Source organism: Nicotiana tabacum, chromosome 13 (genome assembly GCF_000715075.1).
Source record: "Nicotiana tabacum cultivar K326 chromosome 13, ASM71507v2, whole genome shotgun sequence".
Lineage (NCBI taxonomy): Eukaryota > Viridiplantae > Streptophyta > Magnoliopsida > Solanales > Solanaceae > Nicotiana > Nicotiana tabacum.
The window spans coordinates 105,241,117-105,268,589 of NC_134092.1; the positions used below are offsets into that span (position 1 = coordinate 105,241,117).

Sequence of the window (27,473 nt, forward strand, 5' to 3'; positions counted from 1 at the left end):
AAATAATACACGTGGTGGGTTAAGAAAATGCCACATGGCGAAGGTAAAGTCAAAAATTTGACCAGGTTAGTTCTGTTAGATATAGGGGTAAGTTTGAGCCCAAAAACAAATGTTAGGGGCATTTGCGGACCAAAAGGTTAATAAAGGTATTTTTGAACCATTTTCAATATGTTAGGGATATTGTGGCCCTTTCCAAAATATTAATAGTGGCACAGAATTCTCTTTTTTGTGCAAATAGCCCGATATCACGTGCATAAGGGAAGAGCAAAGGGATCTTTACACAAATAAGGGAACTATTTGGGTTAATTCTTCAAGAGCCAAATCCACCACTTTTGTCTTTTGGACCAGTTTTCATGTGCGCAAGCCCAATCTTTTTAACCAGTGAGGGACGACTTTCCCTTTTGAAATACTATTCAGTTTCTTTCCAACAACTTTTTTATTTATTTAAAAAAAATTGATTTTCCAAGTTAAAAAAGTTAATCATAAAGCCTTTTAAATAGTTGAAGATGTGCTTTTGAACTTCAGGTCTGTCAAGGGCTTTCAATTCACTTTGAGGCCTTAACTCCTAAACTTCACCTTCAAAATATTCCTTCAAGAAAATGGCTGTATCAAGAGAAGGTGAAACAGAGTCCTCACACGTTGCCCCTGAGGCATCAAACAACAAAGTTCTCCCCCAAACAGTTGAAGAAACAACTCTTCCAACTTTGGTTGAGAGTCAGAATAATACTTGTCATCAGTTCTCCCAAACACTTCAAGTAGAGAAACAACTTTCTTTGTTCTCCCAAACACTTCAAACACCTATGGCTTCTGAGAATGAGCGAACGCGTAATTGGGTACTAAATGTGCCGGAACCACCAGGCCTGTTTTCCAACCTGAAGAGTTCATTCAAGAAAACAATATTCTCTCCTCTTGAAAACAAGCTTCACTGCCTCGGAAAGCAGCCCGTTCCTGCACTCGTTTCGATTCTCAAAACCATATTTCCTCCACTTACTTGGTGTAAAGAATACAATGTGACAAAATTCAAAAGTGATATCTTGGCTGGTTTAACTCTTGCAAGCCTTTGCATCCCTCAGGTAAATTAACACCTAAGTCTAACCTGTCTCAACATTGATCTTTTCATCGTTAGAGGACATCGTTCATTCACTCCTATTATTACTTATGTAGAGCATTGGCTACGCGACTCTTGCTAAACTTGATCCTCAGTATGGCCTGTGTAAGTGATCAAAGCCTTTTACTACAAGATTGTGATTTTATTTTCCATTTTATGAAATTTAAGAAAACATACTAACAATTCTCTGTTAATTATTTCCACTAGACACAAGTGTTATCCCACCGCTAATTTACTCTATGATGGGGAGTTCAAGAGATATAGCAATTGGACCAGTTGCTGTTGTTTCACTACTCTTGTCCTCAATGATTCAGAAATTTGAAGATCCTACTGCTAATCCAGCTGCATATACAAAACTCGTGCTTACTGTAACCTTCTTCGCGGGTACTTTTCAAGCTGCCTTTGGATTACTTAGGTAAGTTAATTATTCTTAAAAGTTAACTAACATCAGTTAATTTTAATGAATGGATGTGCTGATTGTGTAGTGATATTATAAATTACAGGTTGGGATTTCTGGTTGATTTTCTATCACATGCTGCTATTGTTGGTTTCATGGCTGGTGCTGCCTGTGTGATTGGTCTACAACAGCTCAAATCATTGCTTGGGCTTTCAAAGTTTACAAACAATACTGATATCATCTCTGTCTTAAGTTCTATCTACAAATCAATGCATACAGTAAAATCTGCTCTTTTTGTTTTCTCCATCCCCTCTCAATTAATATATACAGCTTAATATTGGATACTCAATTAGACAGCTAATTATTCCAGTGTTTGTTTTGGCAGTGGAATCCTTTTAGCTTTATGATTGGGAGTTCATTCTTGATCTTCATCCTTTTTACCAAGTACTATCTGGTAAGTAGCTATATCCTTTATAAGTCTAGATTCACTGACTATACTTAACAAGATCGATCGAGGACAAAAAAACCTTGTGATATATTGTCACATACTCCCTCCGTTTCAATTTAGATGAGGTAGTAAAAAAAAAAAAACTTTTGAAGCTTGTTGTCTTAAAAGCTTAAGGGATAAAAGCTTTGTGGGGCCATGACATTTGTGTGGTTATAAAAGATTCTCATTAAGGGTAAAATAGTTAAAATGAAGATTTTAAAGTTGAATTATTTCCAAATTTAGAAATGTGTAATTTATTTTGGAACAAATTAAGGAGTAAAATACCTCATCTAATTTGAAACGGAGTAGTATAAGCTAAACCTGTAGAAAGGGATAACAAAAAATTATAATATCAGAGAGGAAATACTATTAAATGCACTTTCTTAGTTGAACAAGATTATTTTCTCCTATTTCTGCACTTTCTTAGGCACAAATTAAAAGACTATATTCTCATATTCTTAAATTATGATACAGCTTGTTTAAACTTTTATGATACTCCATAACTACTCCCTTTTTAACATGGTTTCTGTAATATGAGAGAGAGAGAGGGGGGGGAAAACGCAACAATAATTAGATTAGTCATAATGAATTAATTTGATGTTGGTTTGAAATAATCAAACTTGTAACAGCATTGTGCCAATATATACCATGATTTTTCAGGCAAGAAAGCACAAGAAACTCTTCTTGTTATCTGCAATGGCGCCATTGCTGTCTGTAATTCTGTCAACATTAATTGTTTTCTTGACAAGAGCTGATAAACATGGTGTTAAGATAGTGAAGCACATCACTGGAGGTTTGAATCCGACTTCCATCCATGACTTGCAGTTCAATAGTCCTCATACTGCTGAAGCTGCCAAAATTGGGCTCATAGTTGCACTTATCGCTCTCACAGTACGTCAATATATTCTTTATTTAGTTAGACAATCTATGGATGTTATTTTTCGTTTGCTTTAAAAAGCTTTTTATTAGATCTATCTATCAGTATATTTTAACGTGTTATAGTATTTAATTTACCAGGAAGCCATTGCTGTAGGCCGATCGTTTGCTACAATGAAAGGATACCGACTTGATGGAAACAAGGAAATGCTGGCTATGGGTGTTATGAACATTACTGGATCTTTAACTTCTTGTTATGTTGCAACTGGTTAGTCTTTTAATTACTTATTACTACTATTTCCAAATACGAAGGTTTTAATGCAAACTAATTCTCTCCTTGGATACTTTTTACTTGTTGAAGTTTTTTTTTACTAGAGTCGCTCAACGTGTTAATTATACCTTATAAAAGTTTGGCCCATGGCCAGCCAAACACAAGGAAACTATCAGTTATGTCCGTTTATAAGTAACTTATTATAAATATTAGTCAAATATTACCGATATTAATCAATTAGCTATTTGTAGCTAAAAAAAGGTCAAATTTTTACTTTCGTTTGAGTGAGTATTATTAAAATAGATTGGGTACATCTTAAGGGGCTTGAATCTCAGTTTTGGGGGTGATTTGATCTTGGTGGTGGTTTGATGTGGTTTGAATTGAAAATTCGAAGTAGAAGATGAACATAAAAAAAAAATTATGTGTATCACATATGTATCATATATGTCTCAAATGTGTATCACATGTATATCCATGTATACTTGTGTGTGAGATATATGCATGATACATGTGTTGCAGAAGAATTTTTTGAACTCGATTTAACTAAGAATTTTGATACCAAATCCCTCCAATCTTCCTCAAATTCATCACCTTATTTGCTACCACATCCATGAAATTTCCTTTCCATCTTGCATCTACTGTTGCTAATCACTCTTTAAAATATGGAAGAAGATTTTTGCGTGTGATTCTTGGAGAGAAAGAACCTTATTTATTTGAGTTTTTAATTTTTATATGTGTTTTGTTAGTTTTGATAAGTTTATGATTAATGGCTAGAGGTTGGTAAGTTGGACTCTAGACATTTTTATAAGATTCCCAATATAAAATTGAAAAACTGAAAGGAAGCCAGAAACAAAATAATGAGTAAATAGTTCTTTTAACCCTTCAATTACTATTTTCTCTCACTTAAGGAGTCAACGTTTAATTCGTCTCTACCGAGTGTCGGAACAAAAGCGGGAATAGGTGATTTCATCCATCGGCTTTAATTTTAGGACCGTTTGGATATAAATTTTTAAATATTTTTTGAAAAAACTTATTTATGTGAAGTTTGATGTGAAATTGAAAATGTGTTTGGACAAGAATTTTGGGGGAAGTTTGACATGTTAAAAAAAAAAAATCGGCTAAAAAGTCCCAAATGATCATGATTTTGCCCAAAAAGAGGTCTTAAGCCATATTTGGATTTGAAGTTTTGGTTTTCAAAATCTCCCAAAAAACTAAATTAATATTATAAACAAACACATTTGAATTGTTTTTTTTAAAAAGAACTTCCAAAACTTATGGCCAAACACGTACTTGGTGTGCTGAAAATTACTCGATATCTACATAGGCGGATCCAGGATTTAAACCCTATGAGTTCAACTTTTAAGGTTTTTAGCATTGAAGTCTTTATATTTTTAAAGTTATGGGTTCATATATATTATTTTTGTAATTTTTAATGAATATTTACATATAAATATTTACTCTGAGTCATAAGTTATGGGTTCAGTTGAACTCGTCATTAAAACACTACATCCGCCCCAGGTAGGGCTGCTTATCGGGCGGATTGAGCGGTTATTTGCTCTTAACGGTTTGGCTTATCGGTTATCGGCTTTTAAATGTATTAATTCGCTAGCCACCCGATAAGATATCGGGCGGATTGGTATCGGTTTAGCTCTTATCAGGCGGTTTATCGGATTGTTTGCTAACTGCTGTGACTCAAAATAAAATTTCTATTCTCAGCAGACTACATTCCAGTCTATAGAATATGGCACCTAAGAAGAGAGCTAAATAGAAGAAATATAGAGCTACATTCCAGCTTATTTCCCAGTAGAATCATCTCTGGGGATGAGCCTATTAACAACTTATAACTATTAGAAGAAATAGAAGAGAACACCGGGTATAACACATGACATCAAAATTATCTAATAGTAACTAACTGGAATAGTAAATTATAACTAAATGTCTAATAGTAAATTAGTAATAGATAGAGTACTAGAAGTGGAAGAAGGATTTTTGATTATATATATATATATATATATATATATATATATATATATTCTTAACGGGTTAACGGATTATCCGTTAAGAAAATTGAATAATCCGCCCCCAAACCGATAAGCCGTTAATAAAAAAATTTCAATCCGTTCCCCTTCCGTTAAACCGTTAAATCGATATCAATAAGCCATTAAGCTTCAATTTCGGTTCGGTTTTTCGGTTTTGGTTCGGTTTTGAACACCCCTAGCCCCAGGATATCTATAGTGATGAAAGTAAGAGATAAAATAAAAAATGTGTACAAGTTGATCTCAACAACATTGCTAGTATATAAATAAAAATTAAAGTAAGTTATTTTTCACAGTTATCCACCCCTCTTCACAGGGGCGGCCCAAGAAGATTGGGGACCTAAAGTCAATTTTTAATTTGGGGTCTTTCAGAAGGAAATTTTTTTATCATAAAATCGATTATTCATTCCGATGTTCCTACACATAGAACAACACAATTTAGCGCAATTGTCGTACAATAACTCACTTAAACCAACAAAATATAGGGCGAGTAATGTGCTAAAAGTATAAAATTTTGGCCTAACATCAGTTGTTAATAGTTTCTTTTATAAGTAATTTAGTCTCTCCTAAGATATTGTTGATCTTAGATAATAGAACCAAATTCATATAGATACCTCACTAATGATGTCACTCGTAAAATTTAAATAATAAAAAGTTTTATATTCGCGACAAGGGTTTAGGGGGAGTGATTCTCTTTCTGTATTTTTTGCTCAAACGGTTACATCACTACTAAATTAAAAGTTATCTTGAATTTTTATAAAATATTTTATTTTTTATTTTAACATACCCAATATATTTAGACCCTGCCTCTAAAGATTGTTGTGAGATGTATTTGATCCAACTTACCTTAATTAAATATATTGGGTTCGAGTCCTGTGGTTAAAACAAATCCTGTTAAAACGTGTTCTCTCTTTTACTAGGTCTTACGCAGTACGAATCTAGATTAATCGGGATCTTAATACAAATACAAGTAGAAAAACAAAAGAAAAATTTGGAGGCCTAAAGCCTTTTTGCTTTAGTGACTTTGACCCTTGGGCCGCCCTTCAACAAGCCAACCCATACTTCAAAATGTTTTATGAAGAAATTGAACATAAAAGAACTGCAAATCATGGCCCTCTGAGGTACAAATCGGAACTTTTACCTTGTGTTTTAGTATATATAGTTGGGATCAGTGCCGAAGCTACACAATTGTAATGACGATCAGATGATCTTTCACCAAAAAATTATAGGTTAAATATTATAAGAAATTTACGTAGAATACAACTTATTTTAAACTTATTTAAATATTTTACAATTGTTTTTAGAAAATGACATAAGGTACAATTTATTTTAAATTCTATAACTTTTAATATTACTTGTATATCTTTCTTGAGATTCTCAATATTTGAACTCTAATTAAATAGTAGTATTATTAATTCTTATCTTTTTTTCACTTTTATTTAACTGATCAGGTTTTTTTTTTACAATTAACTTTGGGGTATGATTTTATGTTATGTAGTTATTCTTCTAATCAAAGTACCTTACAATATAATGTTTTTACTAGTAGAATTTTTTATATATATTAGTTTTGATTTATACAATTGTTAGTTCTATTATTAGTGTTTCTATAATTTAGCTAAATACTATTATGTTTGGTGCGCCTATTTATTGAATTTCTTTTAAATCTTATTAAAGTTTGAACACCCTTAACTAGATTTCTAGCTACGCCGCTGCTTGGGATGCCATGAATCATATGCTTGAAAACTCACTGGATGCAGGTTCATTCTCAAGAACTGCAGTCAACTTCAGTGCTGGTTGTGAAACTACAGTGTCCAACATAGTGATGGCTGTAACAGTGCTAATATCACTAGAATTTTTCACAAGGCTATTGTACTTCACTCCAATAGCCATTCTTGCTTCCATTATACTTTCTGCTTTACCTGGACTTATCAACCTAAGTGAAGCTAAATACATTTGGAAAGTTGATAAAATGGACTTCCTTACTTGCATTGCTGCATTTCTTGGTGTCCTTTTTGTATCTGTGGAGATTGGCCTGCTACTCGCGGTAACTTCTTCCTTTTCTTTTCCAGCTTTATTTTACTTATAATATTATCTACTAGTAGTAATTTTTGTTGCGGAAGCCGAATATATAGAGAGAGATTAAATCACAACTACTATATCTAAATGTAGTTAATAAATAGTAAATGAGACAATAATAAAAAGAACACCAGAAATTAACGAGATTCGGCAAAATTTGATTTTTGCCTAGTCCTCGGACACAATCAACTCAAACTTTATTTCATTCCAAAAATATACAAGTGAAATACTACAAGAGAGAAAGAAGATTCAAATGCCTTAGGAGATAAGAAGGCAAGTGAGAGATGTTTACAAATGAACAAAACCCTTGCTATTTATAGAAGAGAAATGACCTTAATAATGTCATGCATGACATCATATTAAGTGTGATCATACAATGTAAATGCATGAAAAATGCATCTACCAATTTCTTCCAAAAAAAGAGGCTTCAAATGTTCACACTATTTCACATTAATCTTGTCAAATTCAACAAATCTCCACCTTGGCAAGATTCGACTTTTTCAATTTTCTCTCACTGTTAAATTTTGATTGTGTCTTCAACTTCAATCTTCAAAGTTCAACAATGTTGATCAAGTTCAAACAATGTTGAAACTTGATCGCAGTCACTACTTTTGTTAGCATATCGGCAGGGTTGTCTGTAGTCCTAATTTTCTGCACTATGACTCCACCTTCTTCTATAATATCTCGTACAAAGTGATATCGACCATCAATGTGCTTCGTCCTTGCATGATAAACTTGGTTCTTTGCTAATTGGATAGCACTCTGACTATCACAAAATAGTGTGATGCTTTCTTGACCAATACCAAGCTCTCTAAGCAACCCTTGAAACCAAATTGCCTCCTTTACAGCCTCCATAATTTTCATGTACTCTGCCTCAGTAGTAGACAAAGCAATCGTTGACTGCAAAGTAGACTTCCAACTAACTGGTATATTTGCAAAAGTAAAAACATAACCAGTAGTTGATCTACGTTTGTCCAAATCACCTGCATAATCTGAGTCACAATATCTAACCAGATACTGACTATCTTCCTGCTCCAAAACCAATCCAACATATACAGTATTACGAATATACCGTAGAATCCATTTCACAGCTTGCCAATGCTCATTTCCTGGATCATGCATATACCTGCTTACAACTCTGATAGCATGTAAAATATCAGGTCTTGTGCAAACCATTGTATACATCAAGCTACCAACGGTATTCGCATATGGCACTATTGACATATACTCTCGTTCAACTTCATTCTTCGGCGACATAGCAGCACTAAGCTTAAAGTGAGGAGCAAGAGGAGTGTTAACCGACTTCATATTCTCATTCATGCCAAATCGATCTATTACTCTCTTCAAGTATTCTTTCTGAGATTGATAGAGTTTCTTTGAATGTCTATCTCTTTTTATCTCCATGCCAAGAATTTTCTTCGCCCACCCAAATCCTTCACCTCAAACTCCTTTCTTAGTTGAATCTTCAACTTCTCAATTTCCTCTTGGCTTTTGGAATCTATCAACATATTATCAACGTATAGGAGAATATATATGAAGGATCCGTCTTCAAGCTTATGTAAATATACACAATGATCGTATTTGCGTCTTCTATACTTCTGCCGCAACATAAACTTGTCAAATTATTTGTACTATTGTCTAGAAGATTGTTTCAATCCGTACAATGATTTTTCAAGTTTGCACACCATATTTTCCTTTTCAACAACTTTGAATCCTTCTGGCTGACTCATATAGATTTTCTCTTCCAAGTCTCCATGTAAAAATGCAGTTTTTACATCTAACTGAACTAGTTCCAAATTCAACTGTGCTATCAAAGCCAATAAAACTCTAATGGATGAGTGTTTTACGACCAGAGAAAACACCTCATTGTAATCAATTCCCTCCTTTTGAGCGTACCCTTTGGCCACCAATCTTGCTTTGTAGCGAACATCTTCTTGGTTAGGAAATCCTTCTTTATTTGCAAATACCCATTTGCACCCAATTTCTTTCTTGCCCTTCGGGAGATTAGCCAATTTTCATGTGCAATTCTGATGAAGGGACTTCATTTCTTCATTCATGGAAATCCTCCACTTATCTTCTTCTAAACTTTGGACTGCGATAAGTGGTAGGAACACCATCAACTACAATTGAGGTTGCACAAGCCACCGTCTCTATGAGACGAATAAGTTTCTTTATTGTTCTTTTTGGCTTGCTGGTTGCTATTGATTCAAGTTGTTGTTGGCGTTCCTGAGTTGGAATCTCCCCTTCCACCGACTCTTCTTCCAGGAAAAATCTTCTATCGTTTCTTCGTTTTCTCCCTGTGTTGGAAAAATTAATTTTCCCTCAAACTCCACCTGCTTTGAAGCATCATCGGTTTGTTTAACATCTTCAACTGTCACCTTATTTATTATGGCAGATTCATCAAAGGTAACATCTCTACTGAACATAACTTTTCTTGTCTTTGGACACCATAATCGGTATTCTTTGACTCCAGAAGTAATCCCCATAAATATAGCTTTCTTTGCCCTCAGATCCAATTTTGACTCTTTCACATGATAGTATGTAATTGAGCCAAACACATGCAAAAAATTATAATCTTCAGCAGGTTTTCCATACCATTTTTCAAATGGTGTCTTGCCTCCAATAGTGGCAGATGGTATACGATTAATGAGGTGGCATGCATATGTTATTGCCTCAGTCCAAAATTCTTTGCCCAAGCCAGTATTGGACAACATACACCGAACCTTTTCCAGCAAAGTCCGGTTCATGCGTTCTGGCACTCCATTCTATTGTGGTGTATTTTTGACAGTGAAATATCTCAAAATGCCATCATCTTCACAAATCTTATTGTAAAGATAATTTTTGTATTCTCCACAGTTATCTGTGTGAAGACACTTTATCTTTCTGCATGTTTGAGTCTCTATCATCGCCTTCTATTTGAGAAAAATTCTCAGTACCTCATCTTTGATTTTCATAGTATACACCCACACTCTTTGGGAAAAGTCATCAATAAAGGTTACAAAATAGTATTTCCCACCTAATGAAGGTGTTTTGGAAGCACACCAAACATCAGAGTGAACATAATCCAAAATACTTTTAGTATTATGGATAGGTGTTCCAAATTTAACCCTTGTCTGTTTTTCCTTGACACAATGCTCACAAAACTCCAAATCGCAAGTCTTTACTCCTTTTAACAATCCTTGATTTGATAAACCTTTCAAGGATTTTCTCCAACATGTCCCAAGCGCATGTGCCATAGCTTGGTTGCTTCTGCCTTTTTGTCATCACTGGATGTCACTGTTGTTGTCCCAATAACTGTACTACCGCGATAGTGGTACATATTATTTCGCCGAATTCCCTTCATTACCACTAGTGCACCAGAGCATATTCTCATTACCCCATTTTCTGCAATGACTTTGAGCCCCTTTGACTCTAGGGCTCCTACAGAAATGAGATTTTTCTTCAATTCCGGTACGTATCGAATATTTGTTAATGTTTTGATCAATCCATCATGGTTCTTTAATCGGATTAAACCAATATCATATGCGGTAAGAGGATTGTTATTTGCGGTGTGAATAACTCCATATTCTCCTTCTTGAAAATCAATGAACCAGTCCCTGCTAGGACACATATGATAGCTACAAGCTAAATCCATCAGCCATATGTTAGATGGTTTGAATGGCTCAGTTGTAACTAGTGAAAAATCAGAGTCGTCACAATCAGCTACATTTGAATCCATGACAGCCTTCCCATTGTTAGGTTTGGCCTTGTTTTTTAACTTTGGACAGTCTTTCTTCCAGTGCCCTTTTTCTCGGCAAAAGGCGCATTCATCTTTACTAGGTCTGGATCTTGACTTGGATCTTCCTTTCTTCATTTTCATATGATTTTGAGAACGGCCTCTCAAGACTAGTGCTTCTCCTTCTCCACTCTTTTGTTTTTCTCTCTTTCTTTGTTCATAGTTATACAAGGCAGAACAAACTTCTTTGAGAGACACTTCATCATTCCCATGAAGTAGAGTAGTTTCGCGGTGCTCGTACTCATCGGGAAGTGAACTTAATAACATTAAGGCCATATCTCCATCACTAAAAGTCACATCCATATTCTGTAAATCTGTCGCCAACTTATTAAAGCTGGTGATATGATCATTCATTGTAGTACCAGGAACATAAATGAAGCGTAACAGTCTTTTTTTCATGTAAAGTTTCTTTTGAATGTTTTTCTTCAAGAATTTATCCTCCAACGCATTCCACAATTTACTTGCAGAAGTTTCTTTTGTGTATGGATACTTTTGTTCTCTTACGAGGTAAGATCGAATGGTACCACAAGCAACGTGGTTGATAATCTTCCAATCTCCTTCTCTGATATTGTCTGGTTTCTTTTCTTCTATGGCAATATCTAGCCCTTGTTGAAAAAGGACATCAAAAACCTCAGCTTTCCACATCCCGAAATATCCTGATCCGTCAAAAATTTCAACTGCAAATTTCGCATTTGACATAATTCTTGTTATAAGCGAAGTTGCCAACGACATATTACTGATACCCGATGTGGACTCTTCATTTTTATTATCTCCCATTTTGCTACATATACTATTGATTTGCTGACAGTACAGAACACCAAAGTAATTTTTTTCTGATGTGGAAGTTCAGACTATGCTGCAGCCACAGAGCATACTAAGATAAAATCTTGGCTCTGATACCAATTGTTGCGGAAGACGAATATATAGAGAGAGATTAAATCACAACTACTATATCTAAATGTAGTTAATAAATAGTAAATGAGACAATAATAAAAAGAACACCAGAAATTAACGAGATTCGGCAAAATTTGATTTTTGCCTAGTCCTCGGACACAATCAACTCAAACTTTATTTCATTCCAAAAATATACAAGTGAAATACTACAAGAGAGAAAGAAGATTCAAATGCCTTAGGAGATAAGAAGGCAAGTGAGAGATGTTTACAAATGAACAAAACCCTTGCTATTTATAGAAGAGAAATGACCTTAATAATGTCATGCATGACATCATATTAAGTGTGAACATGCAATGTAAATGCATGAAAAATGCATCTACCAATTTTTTTCAAAAAAGAGGTTTCAAATGTTCACACTATTTCACATTAATCTTGTCAAATTCAACATGACATCTCCAATGTTATTAACTTGCTAGGGGATATTCTATTAATGTACATGATTTCAGGTTGGTATATCATTTGCAAAGGTCATTCTAAACTCAATTCAACCCGGGACAGAAAAACTAGGAAGGCTTCCGGGAAGTGATTTGTTTGGAGATGTGAACCAATATCCCATGGCAATGAAGATACCTGGGGCTCTCATTGTCAGAGTCAAGTCTGCTTTGCTTTGTTTTGCAAATGCCAACTTCATTAGAGCAAAGTATGTCCTCAAACTACATACAAACTAAATCTGTTTTTCTTTGTTTCCTATTGATCTTAATGTCTTTTAATTTGTTCTTTATTATCCAGGATTTTGGACTTGGCACTGGAAGAACAAAATGAGGATGCCATAGAAAGTGCCGAAGATAGAGTGCAACTAGTTATTCTTGACATGTCAAGTAAGTGTCCAAGTTAAAGTTCAGTTTGTTATAGACCAAACAAACGGAGAACTCGACCAAAAAGAATAGTCTATTAAGTGCGACAACCTATTTAGCTATAAAATCATTAGGTGGGAGGGCCATTTAGCTATAAACTCATTAGCATTTCATTTTTTAATGAACGAGGGACAATTGGCACATAAATTTTGCTTGTTTAATTTAGTTTTATTTATCACGGCACATTTAGCTATATATAGTTTTTCGAAAAAACTATGACACTGTTATTAATTTATATTGAATTGATGGATGTAGATTTGCTCAACATTGACACAACCAGTATAGCTTCTCTAGAGGAACTGCACAGTGAGCTGGAATCAAATGGAATGAAGGTGAGTAATCCGCTTCAATTATGTCTAATTCTTAAAAAACAAACGACAAATAACAAATTATTTAGGACTCTCTTATTGAACCTAGTTGTTGAATGTACACATGAATCACTGTTTATGTTTGGTTTTTGCAGTTGGCACTAGCGAACCCAAGGTGGCATGTGATCCACAAATTGAGGTTAACCAAATTTGTGAAGAAAATTGAAGGGAGGGTCTTTTTGACCATTGGAGAAGCCATTGAAGCATGTTTTACTAGCAAGAACATGCTTCATCTTTGAATGTGGTTTAATGCTTGTTAATTTAATATAGTCCTAAACTTCTTCAGTATGTATATATTCAAGGGAACAATAATAAAAGGAGCTAATACTAGTATTGTTGCTCCCTATCACTGAAGCTTTAGGGGAAAAAACTTGAAGATGTGGCTTTCAATCTGGCTTGAATTAAACGTTATTACTATGTTGTAACATATATGTATGTTGCAGTATGAATGTAATATATGTGAGTAATTTTCGCATACATTGCCGGCTTTGGAGAAAGCAAATATAGACTTGGCGGAGCTACAACATTAGCTACGGGTTCGAACGAACCCAATAGATTTTTCTTAGATCTTGTATTTATATTAGAAAATTCATTAAATATGTATAAATATTAAATTACAAACTCAATAACTAAAACGCGCTATGGGTTCTGGCTCCAATCCGCCAATAAGACAGCCTTACCTCCTCTCGTTGGAGAGATTGGTTCCAAGATCCAAACTGATCGAAAGCTTTTATATATAACTACGTGCAACATGTTATAGAATTAACAATCTAGAAGAGGGACTATATTCTATGAATGATATCTTCCAGAAAAATGTAACTGAACTATTTCCATAACTGAGAAAAATAAAGGAAGAAACTATTAAGTGCATAGAATCAAAGAACATCAGCTGGAATTTATTTATTGGGATGTATAAATATTTACACAAGTCCACAACTGAAAGAATGAAAGAATCAGTAACTAAAGAATACAAATTGGTTAGATGATAAGGTCAGCAGCCTTGCAACTTAGAACTTGAACAAGAAACTGGAAATAAGCATCTGGACTTTAATTTGATGTAATCTTCTTAGCTTCCAAACTATTAATCAACTTCACAGAAACAGGCACATATGCTTGAATTTTGTGACTTGAATATTTTCAAACTTATCCAAAACAATTGAACATTTGATGATGTTGCTCCAATTATCAAAGCTCTTAAAAGTGAGCAGGATCTGTTCTTCTTGTTCATCGGAAAAGTGTCTGTGAATGCTTTAATAAATTGTTTAGAGGCTTGTTTTGAGCTTTACATAAGAAATTTCTCACACCTGCAGTCATCTAATAAATTCCAATTCCAATTCCAAATATTCCAAATGTCAGAAATGGATACAAATCATGCACATAAGTATTTAAATAAGAGTTAATTCAAGTTCAACCTTTCCCAAGCTTTGCCTAGCATAAGGAACAGCTCTTTGATATCCAAAAGTTGTCGATGGAGGAGATTTCCGGCTTGTTTCTTCTCTGCAGGGTAATTTCCCTCTGCTACTACTCCTAGTTGTAATTGAAGAAGAATTTTGCCACCTATCAATCGAAGAACTTGGAATATTTTGCTGAAAATAAAATATGATCAATAAACTGTAGTTCAAGAATTAGTCAAAATTGATCCAACATAAACTAGCTTATCTTATCAAAACACATGCATATATACCACTTGGCTTCTACTTCTTGTAGTAATGCTGGATGTGCCTTGCCAATTACCATTAGACAAATATGGTATACTTGATTCCTAACAGTAGAAAAGAATCACATTAAACCATAATATATAATCAAATAACTTGGAAGATCAAATTGCAAAGTTCTGCTAAAGATAATATAAGCTATGAACTTACAAGAAATAAAACTGTTGCACAATGTTTTAGGACTTCCAAATTCATCCGAACATCGTCTAAGCTCCTGCCATTCATGAGATACAATTCAAATTATTTCGATCCAATTTCATGAAAATAATAGTAGAATTTTAACCGTTTTAATCTAACCTGTGCTTTTGCTCCCCAAGACCAAAGTAAGTTGCCAGTGATGCCATCTACAAAAAAGATAATTTAAGAAGCAATGGTCAATATTGAACTTTGTATTGACTAAGAGATAAGCATATTATTCTGAATGTGCATATATACCTTCATATTTCCAGCTCTTTTGCCAAATTTCTCAGACAAAACACCTAAAGAATCAATAATTCCAGCAGGAACAGGAGCAGGGCGACCAATTTCAGCGAAAGCTGCTTTAATACGAACACAATCAAATCTTTGTATGTTATGACCTGCCCAAATTCTACCATCCAATATGCTGAAAATCTTGTCTGCTACTTCTTCAAATGAAGGTGCATTAGCAACTGCTTTTCGCGTAATTCCATCACTTCTCCCTGGCTTTAATGCCACAACAGACAAGTCCCCTGGCTTAATAAGGGTGCAGTAGCTCTCTATCTCCACAAGCTTTCGCGAACAAATTACCATTGCACCAAACTCTAACACCCAGAATTTTTGTCCAGCTTTTGATGGAACGTTCGTTTCCAAGTCGAAAAATACAATCTCTGGTGTTCTTTTGTTGCTTGAAATGGTAGGAATTGCCATTTTCTTTTTCTTTTTGATATTCAAGTTGTAAGATAGCTTGTTTGTTTGATGGAAGTGATGGAAATTAAATGATGGTTCCTTTGTTATATATATATGAAAGATGAATGCATGGGAAGGGAAAAAAGAATGTAAAGATTAAAGAATATTCTTGCATGTGTTGAGAGACATTAATTGGTAGATTGTCTTGTAATTCAAGTTAGACAGAGTTTTAATGTTTGGACAAAGTTGTCCTTAGCTTCTAGCTGATGATGTCCTTTGTTACGGAATTCCATTTAGATAGGAAACTTTTCCTTTCCTAGCCTCCTTAGTCCTTTGGTATTGTACATAATATTAGTTGATTGCGTTGTCATTTTATAATTATTTTACTTGCATATTCCAAAATTATATTTTTTTTACATACAATCGAATTGTTTTCAAAATCAATTTAACGTGAATCTATTCTTTTATTCGGATGTAAAATTGCATTCTCTAGTAATTGAATATTTTGCCAGTATGCTCTTCGTCTTAAGTAGAATATGCCTTTTTCTATTTTAAGGAAAAATTTGACCGCTTTAAAAATTAAGATGGAAAATGAATATTTAGAAAGCATAAAAAAGTTTATATAACTTTATAAAAGTAGTTCTGAAAAGGTTTAATACTTGGTAAAGCTAAAATAGTTCAGCTCTGTAAAAGTAAAACTTTACGTTGGACTCGAGATGAACATTATAATAAAAGGAAAAATAAAACATTACATGTTTGAATAGTAATATAAAAAATAAAAATAAAAAGATACGTCTTTTATTTAACTAAAGAAGAAGGTAGACGAGTGATTCGAAAAATAAATATGCAAACACTATTGCTTTTTTGAGAAGTTAAAAATATTAGTAGTATACCAATCCTAATAGTTAGCATTTTTATTTTGTAATTAGAGTTGAAGCAAAGGGGAAGTCCAACAAGATAAGTAATTCCCTGTTCTCTTCCGTTAGATAAAACGTTACCAGAAAAGTGGGGCAAGCATGCTCACATGGCACCATATCACACGTTAACTCTTTTTTTGACCATTATGTCTCGCTTTATTTCAAAAGAAAATAAAATCAAAAATAAATAAATTAAATTATAATCATAATCCACTTTCGGTAAGGAAAGTGAAACATAAATAAATTAAATTCAGCAATGTGGTGTCGTCGCATTAATATGAAATTAAACTTTCAGGTCGAGTTCCCCTCTTAATATTAACGGCGAGAGAATTTTTATTACCAACTTCCAACTCAGGCATATAGTTAAGCAAAAGTCTAGCAAATGGGCAATTTTTTGACAGACTTTTCTACATAACCATTCATTATTTCATTATGTAATAGGAAAAAAAATGTAGAAAGGGCTATACTCCGGATACAAAAACAAAGAAATTCTATGGACTCATAATTTTGGATATCTCACACTCATTTATTTGCATTTTTAATCATCAACCAAGAATTTGCACACAAATCAACAACTTCAGAGTATAGGAACTTTCTCAAAGATCCAGGAGAAATAATCGCCAGTAATGCACTTAAGAATACATGAAAACAGAACAGGGAAGGACAGACTACAAACTAGTATACAACCTTTTGTCTGTTGGTGCATTCAAATTAGCATGCAGTAATTGATGCATGTTCTAAACTGGGACAGTAGGTTTAAGAGTAACCAATGCTTTGTTGATTCTCTCCACAGCTGCCTGCAAGGTTGAGAGCGATGCTGCATAGGAGATACGGATACATGTGTCATCCCCGAATGCATCCCCCGGGACAAGCGCTACCTGTTTAACGTAAGAGAAAGCGCAGGCGTTAGCACATGGAGAAAAGAAATGGTAGGTAGGCAAGGCCGGTACTAGCATGCATCCTAATGTAATGCACATTCACTAAACCACGAGGAACTATAGGATTCTTTTAGGATTGTCTTTCTAAATTTTGACCAATTATTAATTATATCTGCCTAACATTCAAGAATTACATTGTTAAGGAGGAAATCTTTTCTGCAGAATTCCCAGATTATATGCTCTAGTAGATTACACATTCACATGGTCAAAGACTCAAAAGTATTGAGTTGTTTGAAAGTTGCAGCATTTGTATTTTCGGAAAATTTTGTCAACAGAGTGTGATCCTAGAGTCACTTTTAGTGCAAACAACTTGTGGCCTATAGTTAAGTAAACATATGCACATCTGTCCATGTGTAATTATGTTTTTCAAAGTTCAAAAAAACGTGAATCTTACTTGAGCTTTATCCAGCAAATATCGGCAAAGAGATTCTGAGTTGTTGATGGAGCCAAATCCATCAACCTCTGCTCCATAATAAGAGCTTAAATCAATAAATAGATAGAAAGCTCCCTGCAAAAGAAAACAGAAAGTGGGCTCACTATATCCTGTTTCTCTACTTTGTAAGTCCTTAGTTCAGAAATTTTACTCTTAAGTACACTCATAATTCATATGAATGGACTGTTACCCGAGGCTCTGAAATTTTGACACCATCTATTTCCCCAAAGCTCTTGACAAGGTAATCTCGCCGCTTACGGAATGCTTTTACCATAGTTGCAACTGCTTCTCCACCAGCATAGCCCAGTCCCAGAGCAGCCACAGCTGCTTTTTGGGAGATGCTACTGGCACCTGATGTGAACTGCAACATCAGAGACACAGATTTAGAAGTGAACTCTCACATAGGGGGAAAGAGACACCGGATAATATGAAGAACTATTTAGACAATGAACAGGTCATTTACTATTTTCACTGAGTCTATAATGAATAGGTTAATTATGGCCAAACAAAAGATCATATTCAAGGAAAGTACTTGAATGCATACATTAGTCACACTCCAATAAGTATGATCGGAAGAAAACTGGTTTTGTCAATGATCATTTGTGATCAAAAGCAACATGACACATTATTTAATTAATATGCTCTAGCTTCACAAGTTTTTAGATCTTTGATTATGCCTTTAGAAGTGAGCTATACATTGTTTATTGTATAAGTTTCTTCAGCAAATCCATAATTCTCACATTATCAATGTAAAGTAATTGTCTCGTTCTCAATCGCATGCCTTTGATAGCTTAATTTTCCTGGGGCCATCCAACATGTTTTGAACTTATTCACATATACTCAAAAAATAAGATGAAAATATTCAGGTAAGTTAAAACGGATTTAGACCTTTTCTAGAAACAAGAGACTAGTGCCAAACACCAATTATTTTGCCGGGGCATACATTACCAATATATAAGAGATGAACTGAACCAACTTAACAAGTGCCCTTTAAATCCAGAGTAAGACTTCAACTAACAGGTTAAAAGTTAAAACTATGTTCCACGCAACTATTGGCATACTATTTGAAATTCTTAAAAGTGGTTTCTGGTCAACTAAGGTGACAGCATAAGGGCTTGCTGCTCCAACACAGCACTAGCAGTTATATTAGGATTTCTGTCAATCATACTAAACTAAATCCAACTATGAAATTCAGTTTCCAGACCTCTTGTTAATAAGAGTTTGAATAAGAAAGACCATTCATTTAAGTCAATATAGTTGTTAAGAATATAAAATATTACCTGGCTCTGGATCTTATTGCATGCAGAAACAAAGTGTTTAGGACCAGCTATATAACCAAGTCTCCAACCAGTCATCGCAAATGCCTACAACAATGCATATATTACAAGGCGCACCTCCAGAAACATTTCCCCATATTTGTAAAAGAAATAGCCACCACCAAAGAATTCAAGGAACACAAGGAAAAAAGTAAGGAATTATAATTTTTATGCGATGAGAGCTACATTACCTTAGAGAAACCATTTACGGTGAGAGTCCGATCCCACATACCAGGCAAAGATGCAAAGCTGGTATGAGTTGCTGGTGCATAAATAATGTGTTCGTAAATTTCATCTGATATCACCTGGAAACCAGAAAAAATATTTTTTGGGGCAGGAAGCGGGTATTCAAAATTCGGAAAACAGACTGAGATCACATTCATATTCAAGACAAGTTAGATATGATGAACCTACAAGAAGCCTCGGATGCCTAGCAACAATCTCAGCAATCTCTTCAAGCAATTTCCGAGGGTAAACAGACCCTGTTGGGTTGGATGGAGAACAAAGAATCAGAAGTCTTGACTTCTCGCTAAGTTTAGATTCAAGAAGCTTTGGATGTAAGAGAAAATCTTCAGATATGCTGGTTGGAAGAATCACAGGCGTTGCATCTGCCATCCTTGCCATTTCAGGGTAACTCACCCAAAAGGGAGCTGGAATAAGAACCTGTCCCACGTATGTGGGTTAATAAGCTGACAAACTTCAGAAAGAAGTATTTCTTATATCTCACAACTAACAAACAATCTTCATTACAGTAACTGTGATTCTGTGTCAACACTGATTTTTGTCCGAAAAATCAAACCGCTTAGCATCCATATTTGATGGGGGGAAACTAAAAAGTATCCAACCATATCTTCTGCATCTGACATTCTTTAAGATGGAGAAAAGACAAATGGACTGCACTTCACCAAATAAAAGTTCTTTTTTTCAGGGGGAAATGCAAACTGATAGAAGTAATGGTACTTACATTATAATTCATGTCTCAATTAAACCAACTTTAGTATTTTTCCCAAGAGATTATTAAATAATAGAGAAAAGGAAAAATGTGCTGGCAGTTCCTTTTATGAAGAAAACAAAATAACTCCCGAGTTAAAATTTTGTATCCAAGCAATCAACATAGCAGTCAAAAGAAGAAGATGAGATGCTTAAATAATCAAATAGTTGTCAACTTTTTAAGGTATTCACCTCCATAAGGCAGACTGTGGGAAGACCCGTAATTACAATTTGACAAGGAAATGAGAATTATGTGGAAAGTTAGTAATGTGTAGAAATACCTCATCTCCTGGGGAACAAACTGCAAGCACTGCCTGTACAATACTTTGTTTTGCCCCATTGCTTACCAAAATCTGATCAGGCGTGTATGATAGCCCATTCTCCTCTAAATCAAGAAATTAGATCAGAAAAGCAAATATAAACAAAAATCTCTGTAAAAAAAATCAACTAGAGAAATTAGTACCTTTTAACTTATGACAAATCGCTGAACGAAGTTCCATAGTACCTGCATTTGGTGTATACCTGGTATGACCTTCGCGAATTGCATTTATCCCAGCCTGAAAAGTTAAGACTAATTTAGTATAGTACAGAAAAGAGTAGAGCATTGATTTCCACAGAATAGGAGTAGATCAGGTTCCGTGATTATGAAATACTACCTCTGCTATAGGAACTGGAGTGTCAAAATCAGGTTCACCAGCTGCTAATCGAATAACAGGTACACCAGCTTGCGCAAGAGCAGTTGCCTGGTCGGTTATAGCAACTGTTTTTGAAGGCTTTACTGAATTTACCCTAGGGCTGAGCGAGATATCAACCTCAACTCTGTCCATGCTCTGTGTTATGACAACTGCACCTGTTCTAGGTGAGTATAGCTGTCTCTTTGAGCCTGAAGATCTGCCAAAGACATATATGGAAAAATATCCTGATTCAGCAAAAACATCTAGGCGGAGTATTTCCTACTGAATGATTATCCTGGTCCGATGGCACACTCCATATGTCAAATTTTGTCTAAATCATTAGACAACTGCACATATAAGAAAGTTTATGTTTATATGTTTGACTTTGTCAGAGATAGGTTAAAAAGGTGAAAAGATATCTCTTCAAGCTTTCTTTCTTTCCTTTTCTCCCTTTCTTTTCTTGATTAGTAAAGTTGTGAAATTAAGTTCAAATAGTAAAAGTAGCATTTACATGTTCATTCAAACATTTCAATATCAAACTTTTGTCACTTATGGTTAGAGATTAACCTTCTTGGGATGGCCTAGAATGAAAATAAGGTACTGTACTGATGTTGACAGTGGAGATACTATTTTTACTAATTTTGCAATTGGAAACATAATATAGACAGAACCATGGGTAGCTGAAGACAAAATGTCAAAAAAAATAATGCCATGCTAGGTTAGAAAAACGATCGGGAGAGAACAAAAGGAAAGAGAAGGCCTATCGTCCCTGTTAAATGAGAAGAAACATGTAAGACTACAATTACGATTACTATCATTTAATAATGATTTTACTTAAGATTCTAGAACAGTGGCTTTTTCTGTAGCATTATCGTTTTTCTTAGCCACTAATTAATAATTAGAAAACTAATAACAGTTATGATAATACTTAGTTTCATGACCCAAGGCTTACATAGAGTTTCAATTACTATGATAAAGCTATAAGCACTGCTATCTTAGACAAAGTCAAAAGCATAATGGTTTCAATTATTTTACAGGCATGCAGTGGCCTAAACTAATTACTCCATTCAGAATCGTACTACTCCTACTTAATTTCTCTCTGCAGTTTAAGATGTTAGCCAAAGATATATGCATCCAAGAAAAAACTACATTAGCCAAAATGTACTCGTGTTTTTTAGCAAATTCAGAAACGAAGCAGTACCTATTAGGACCATCTAACGAGGTCTGTTAAATCGGTACTACATCACAAAGTAAACAATGTTTTCGCAAGATCGTCAAAATGTACTATAGGTTGGCCAAGCTTATTCAATAAAAATCGAAAAACTAAATTAGCTGGCATTAGCAACATTGAGAATATTAGTTTAAGTTAATTTCTCCTTTAATTAGAGTAAACTTTATTACCTTAAGTTACTTAAACTTGAACTTCAAACTTGAAAAATCTAAACATCTAGATAAAACCCAATCTGATTGTTCAACTCTTTCAACCAAAGTATTTTTCAGTGTTATTAAAAGCGAGCGCTTCTGCACTTTAAGCGAGAATCGAGGCGCAACCCTTGCGCTTTTCTGCCCTAACGCGAGGCATGGGTTAAAAAGCGCACGCTTCAGGCCCAGAAGCGAGAAAAGCTCGCTTAAGCTAGGTCGACGACTGTCTAGGGTTTTATTTTAAAATTTTGCAAATACATTCTTATTTCTCTTCCAAAACATCCGCTTCGAGTGGACTGCTGCAATCCTTGCCACATCTCTTCCTCTTCTCTTGACTGTTGCAACTTCTGTGGATGTGAGGCTTAAATCACAGGTCATCCCGAGTAGAGGTAGCTTCAAGTACCTTGGTTCGGTTATCCAGGGGGAGGGGAGATCGACGAGGATGTCACACACCGTATTGGGGTAGGATGGATGAAGTGGAGGTTAGCATCTGGAGTCCTGTGTGACAAGAGAGTGCCACCAATACTCAAAGGTAAGTTCTATAAAGCGGTGGTTAGACCGGCCATGTTGTATGGGGCTGAGTGTTGGCCCATTAAGAACTCACATATCCAGAAGATGAAAGTAGCAGAAATGAGGATGTTGAGGTGGATGTGCAGGCACACTAGGATAGATAAGATTAGGAATGATGTTATTCGGGAGAAGGTGCACGTGGCTCCCATTGATGACAAGATGCGGGAAGCGAAGCTTAGATGGTTCGGACATGTTCAAAGGAGAAGCCCAGATGCTCCGGTACGGAGGTGTGAGCGGCTGGTTGTGGAGGGCATGAGAAGAGGTAGAGGGCGGCCTAAGAAGTATTGGGGAGAGGTGATCAGACAGGATATGGCGAGGCTCCAGATTTCCGATGACATGACACTTGATAGGAAGATGTGGAGGTCGAGTATTAGAGTTGTAGGTTAGGATGTAGTTGAGTCTTGACTTACTTCGTACCATTGTGGGACTGGCCACGTAAGGTTTTTGTCTAGGATAGCTAGTGACAATGTTGTGTTTTACTACTTCGCTTTTCAGTGCATGTCCTATTTACTAGCTATCATTTTTGCTTTGCATCTTTCTTCTATATTTCATGGTGTTCCTATTTTTTCTATGATTTTTGTGGTGATACTAATATTGTCTCCTCTTGTCGTTTTATTTTTTTGTTTTCTTAAGCCGAGGGTCTTTCGGAAACAGCCTCTCTACTCTTTTGGGGTAGGGGTAAGGTCTGCGTACACACTACCCTCCCCAGACCCCATTAGTGGGATTCTACTGGGTTGTTGTTGTTGTTGTTGATCTTCTCTTCCTCTTCTTCTTTTCTCTGCTTTACCTGTGTCCTCTCGACTCCTCTTCTCTTTTCTCTTCTTCTCTTTTTTCTTTTCTTCTTTTCTATTTTTTTCGGTTCTTCGACTTGCATCAGTTATTTTCTATGTTCTGCTCTTCTTTTTTCTCTGTTCAACTTTGTTTTTTTCTCTTCTCAAATGTGATGACACTTCAAGAGTTTGGAGATCTTGTTGACGAAGAGGATGTTGCTCCCTTTGTGATATGGTTTTGCATTTGCTTAATATTTTATGACTTATGAGGATTATTGACTATCTAGTTCTTGTATCTATTATTTACTTCTTAATTTAAGAATTGAAAGATTTGCTTAATATGTTATTTTTATTGAGTTCTTGGTCATTTATCTATGCCTATTTAATTTTTTTTATTTTTGTATTAAATTGCGCTTCACATGAAAAAAGCGCGCTCGTCGCTTTTTTCCACTTCTCGCTCCCCAAAACGCTGGTATTTTTTAAAATCCGTGAGTACAAAAAATTCAAATCAATCATAAGATAATTTTACTCAATTACTTATCACATGATGGATCATCAGTTTAAAACAAAAGGCTCAACCATTAAGGAAAATGGCCACATCAATAAGACATCAAAAGAGACAAAGGTGATAGGGAAACTGTATCAAAGTGTTCTCTACAGACAGTAGTCTCCAACCCTCATATCTTACACCTCCATATTAGTGCTATTCTAGATAGCCGAATACTTTATCCTTATTCCTCTTTTTATCTAATGGAGTTATTAAGCAAAGAAAATGTGTACTAACGGAGCAATTCTAGCACAAGGGAAGATCAGAGACTTTCACATTCTCAAATCCAAGAACATAGAAAGATATTCTATCCTCATTTCTTTAGATATGTAATACGTAAACAAATAAATACTAACAGACCAATTCGGGAAGATCAGAGACCTAAAACAAATAGTAGATTCCTAACCACCCCCCCCCCTAAAAAAGGAACCTCTACTGCGTAAAAATCGAAACTTTCACCATTTCAAGAAAACGAGCTAGCGATTCAAAATTCTTTGAGGTAATAGCAACTAAAAACCAAGAAACGAAAAGGGTAGAGAGGAAAATTACTTGAGAGAAAGACTGTGAAGGTTAGAAGAGAAAGAGATTGAAGTGGGATTGAATGAATCAGAATGAAGTCCAGGAGGAATGGAGGGTCTTGAAGCAATTCTTGACGAAGATGCGGTAGTAGTAGCAGCCATTTGGTGGGATTTATATCCAATTTCAATGTTGGGTTTTGAATTGATGATTCCATTGCATTTTTATATATAGTGAAGGAGGGGTTGGTAAGGTTAGAGGAACAAGCGTAGTAGTTGTTGGAGGCTGTGGAAATTGATATACTCCTACTATTTTGCCTACTCTGCTCTCCTTGGTTGGTGAACTTGTTTCTCTTCTCTTTTCTCGTTTGCTTTGTGTTTTGTTAGAGTAAACCTATCATGATTTAACAACAAATATGAGCTTACTGTAAATAATTATTGTCTTAAAAAAATATTTTATCAATGATACAATTCCAAGTTGAGGATAATATTTGAGGTTGCATTCTTTACTTGGTCAAATGACACACACGCAAATATTTATTTACTTTTGGTGACAAATATATGACATTCTCTTTACATAAAATGTCTATCACTAAATTAGTACTCAATTAATATATATCTTCTTGCTTTAATTATTATTCAATCATGATAAACTAATATAATTTTGGTGTAATATTGTGAGGCCAATTATCTTTTACCATTGCCACACTTGTCGTCAACTTTCATTTACTTTTTTTCCCAACTTTTTGATTTGTGCTACTTTTCTTTCTTTTTTTTTTTTGGGTCAAGAGCATACTATATTATAATACTAGTTTAAATTATTCTTACATTGGGTTGTTGAGGAGTTAAGCCCATTGTACCAAACCGTGAATAGTCCAAAGCTACATTTATAATATTACAATTGTTACTGCTTCTTTCAAAAATAGTTTCTAGGGTATTTGCCCATAGTGCTTCATTGACAAACACTGGAGGAATTATCAAAAAGTTGATTCCTTCACCCAGTTGTTTCCCTGCTTCTGTTGCCAGCTTGTCTGCCACTCTATTTGCCTCTCTGAATGTGTGATTTACCGGTGGATGGCCCAACGCTACTAGGAGAGACTTGCATTCACAAACCAAGGGATCATATATCAGATGACCTTTGTTAATACATTGTATTACTTCTGTCGAGTCCACAGTGGCCTCCAAGGGCACTAAATTGTTTGATGATGCCATTTTTTCAGGCCTGCAAAAAATTTGTTAGCTCATAATGGAGGGTATTTGTACACTTGACTTTCCCCATGTACCTTGTTACCCAATCCCCATTACTGTTTCTAATTACTCCTCTTATTCTCCCATTTTTTATCTTTTTTATTGTAAGCACAATAGTGTTTAGCTTGTAACAACCCCTATCTGGGGGGTGCCATTTAACAGAGATAACATTACTATGTATGTGATCTTTTTCTCCTATTGCTATGTGCAAGAATTCAGCAGCCTTGTTAATGGCCATTTTAAAAAGGACATGATCATTCTTATGGTTGAAGCTATCGGTGTTCCTGGTTAACCAAATTTGCCAAAGACAGAAAGGGATTAGGTGAACCCACTTAAGAAAGTCATTGAAGGGTTGGTATTTAACCTTGTTAAAGGTGTACACCCAGTTAGCTTATTTGGTAACAAGGTTTGGGATATTAAGGTTGGAATGGCTTTGCTCAGCTATCTTCTGCCAGCATTGGGTAGCATTGTCACATTTGAAAAGTAGGTGTTCTATGGTTTCTTTCTCCTTGTTACAAAAGAAACACATTGGGGTTTAGGTTCATACCCCTTGAGTGGAGGTATTGAGTTGTAAGGAGCCTGGCATGGGTTACTAACCAAAAAAAATATTTAATCTTTTTGGGCAGCTTTTGGCCCCATGCCCAGTTGAAGTCTTTACCAGGATTATGGACCTAATGATGGTTCAGCCTTTGGTTGAGAAGAGGCTACTATTAGTCAGGTTCCAAACCATCTTATCCAGATTTGCCGAGTTGGAATTAACAAAGATAGACTTTATAGTAGACACTACCTCCTCAGGGAGGTCAAATGAGATATTAGTAATGTCCCAGTGACCCTCGTTGTAGTAAGTGTCTACTTTCAAACTCTCTCCCCCCTGGTTGAGTGTGCCATGATAAGGCTTCTAAGGGACTCCATGTCAAGGATCCATCTATCACCATAACAGTTAATTTTATCCCCCTTATATACTACCCACCTAGTGACCTTACTACAGACCCGCCATCCATTTTTGACATTTTGCCAAATCCTAGAGGCAATGTGCCTAGAAGGGTTTCTGCTAGTACAATACTTATGGAATAGCACACTAGCCCACATGACATTTGTATTGCTGTACATCCTCCCGACCAGGCCAAGCCAATGTGGGTGGCACTGTTTTTATTTTTCTACATAACCAACCCCCCTCTTCATTAGGTTTTGTCACAGTTGTGAGTACGTAATTTTTGCCAAAAATATGAAATTACTCCTAAAAATCTCAAAAAATAGTTTTTAATTATTTTATAGAATTTTAGGATTTTTTCTACATTTTACTTGATTTGTTTTGTGCGTATTTTTGTTTGGTGCATTTTTAGTAGCAT

The 27,473-nt window shown here is 35.2% G+C and overlaps 3 protein-coding genes across 3 annotated transcripts; 1 reads left to right on the plus strand and 2 right to left on the minus strand.

Moving 5' to 3' along the window:
* The first annotated feature begins 503 nt into the window (after positions 1–503).
* On the plus strand, positions 504–13,679 carry LOC107800596 (low affinity sulfate transporter 3). Its single transcript, XM_016623788.2, has 12 exons — positions 504–1,073; positions 1,165–1,213; positions 1,316–1,523; positions 1,612–1,783; positions 1,891–1,959; positions 2,653–2,883; positions 3,010–3,136; positions 6,933–7,219; positions 12,427–12,620; positions 12,710–12,798; positions 13,090–13,166; positions 13,298–13,679. Exons 1-12 carry the CDS (start codon positions 600–602, stop codon positions 13,439–13,441), a joined length of 2,121 nt encoding a protein of 706 aa, XP_016479274.1. The 5' UTR covers positions 504–599; the 3' UTR covers positions 13,442–13,679.
* Positions 13,680–14,072: 393 nt separating this feature from the next.
* Positions 14,073–16,030, minus strand: LOC107800595 (protein NEN4-like). The gene is made up of 6 exons (XM_016623787.2): positions 15,353–16,030; positions 15,215–15,261; positions 15,068–15,131; positions 14,887–14,964; positions 14,615–14,788; positions 14,073–14,516 (listed from the first exon to the last, which is right to left on the minus strand). Exons 1-6 carry the CDS (start codon positions 15,803–15,805, stop codon positions 14,427–14,429), a joined length of 906 nt encoding a protein of 301 aa, XP_016479273.1. The 5' UTR covers positions 15,806–16,030; the 3' UTR covers positions 14,073–14,426.
* A 1,176-nt stretch (positions 16,031–17,206) lies between these two features.
* Positions 17,207–25,253, minus strand: LOC107800597 (bifunctional aspartate aminotransferase and glutamate/aspartate-prephenate aminotransferase). Its single transcript, XM_075228267.1, has 10 exons — positions 24,911–25,253; positions 21,035–21,269; positions 20,842–20,935; positions 20,660–20,763; positions 19,803–20,051; positions 19,580–19,693; positions 19,353–19,436; positions 18,263–18,433; positions 18,034–18,147; positions 17,207–17,579 (listed from the first exon to the last, which is right to left on the minus strand). Exons 1-10 carry the CDS (start codon positions 25,039–25,041, stop codon positions 17,439–17,441), a joined length of 1,437 nt encoding a protein of 478 aa, XP_075084368.1. The 5' UTR covers positions 25,042–25,253; the 3' UTR covers positions 17,207–17,438.
* Positions 25,254–27,473: the final 2,220 nt, after the last annotated feature.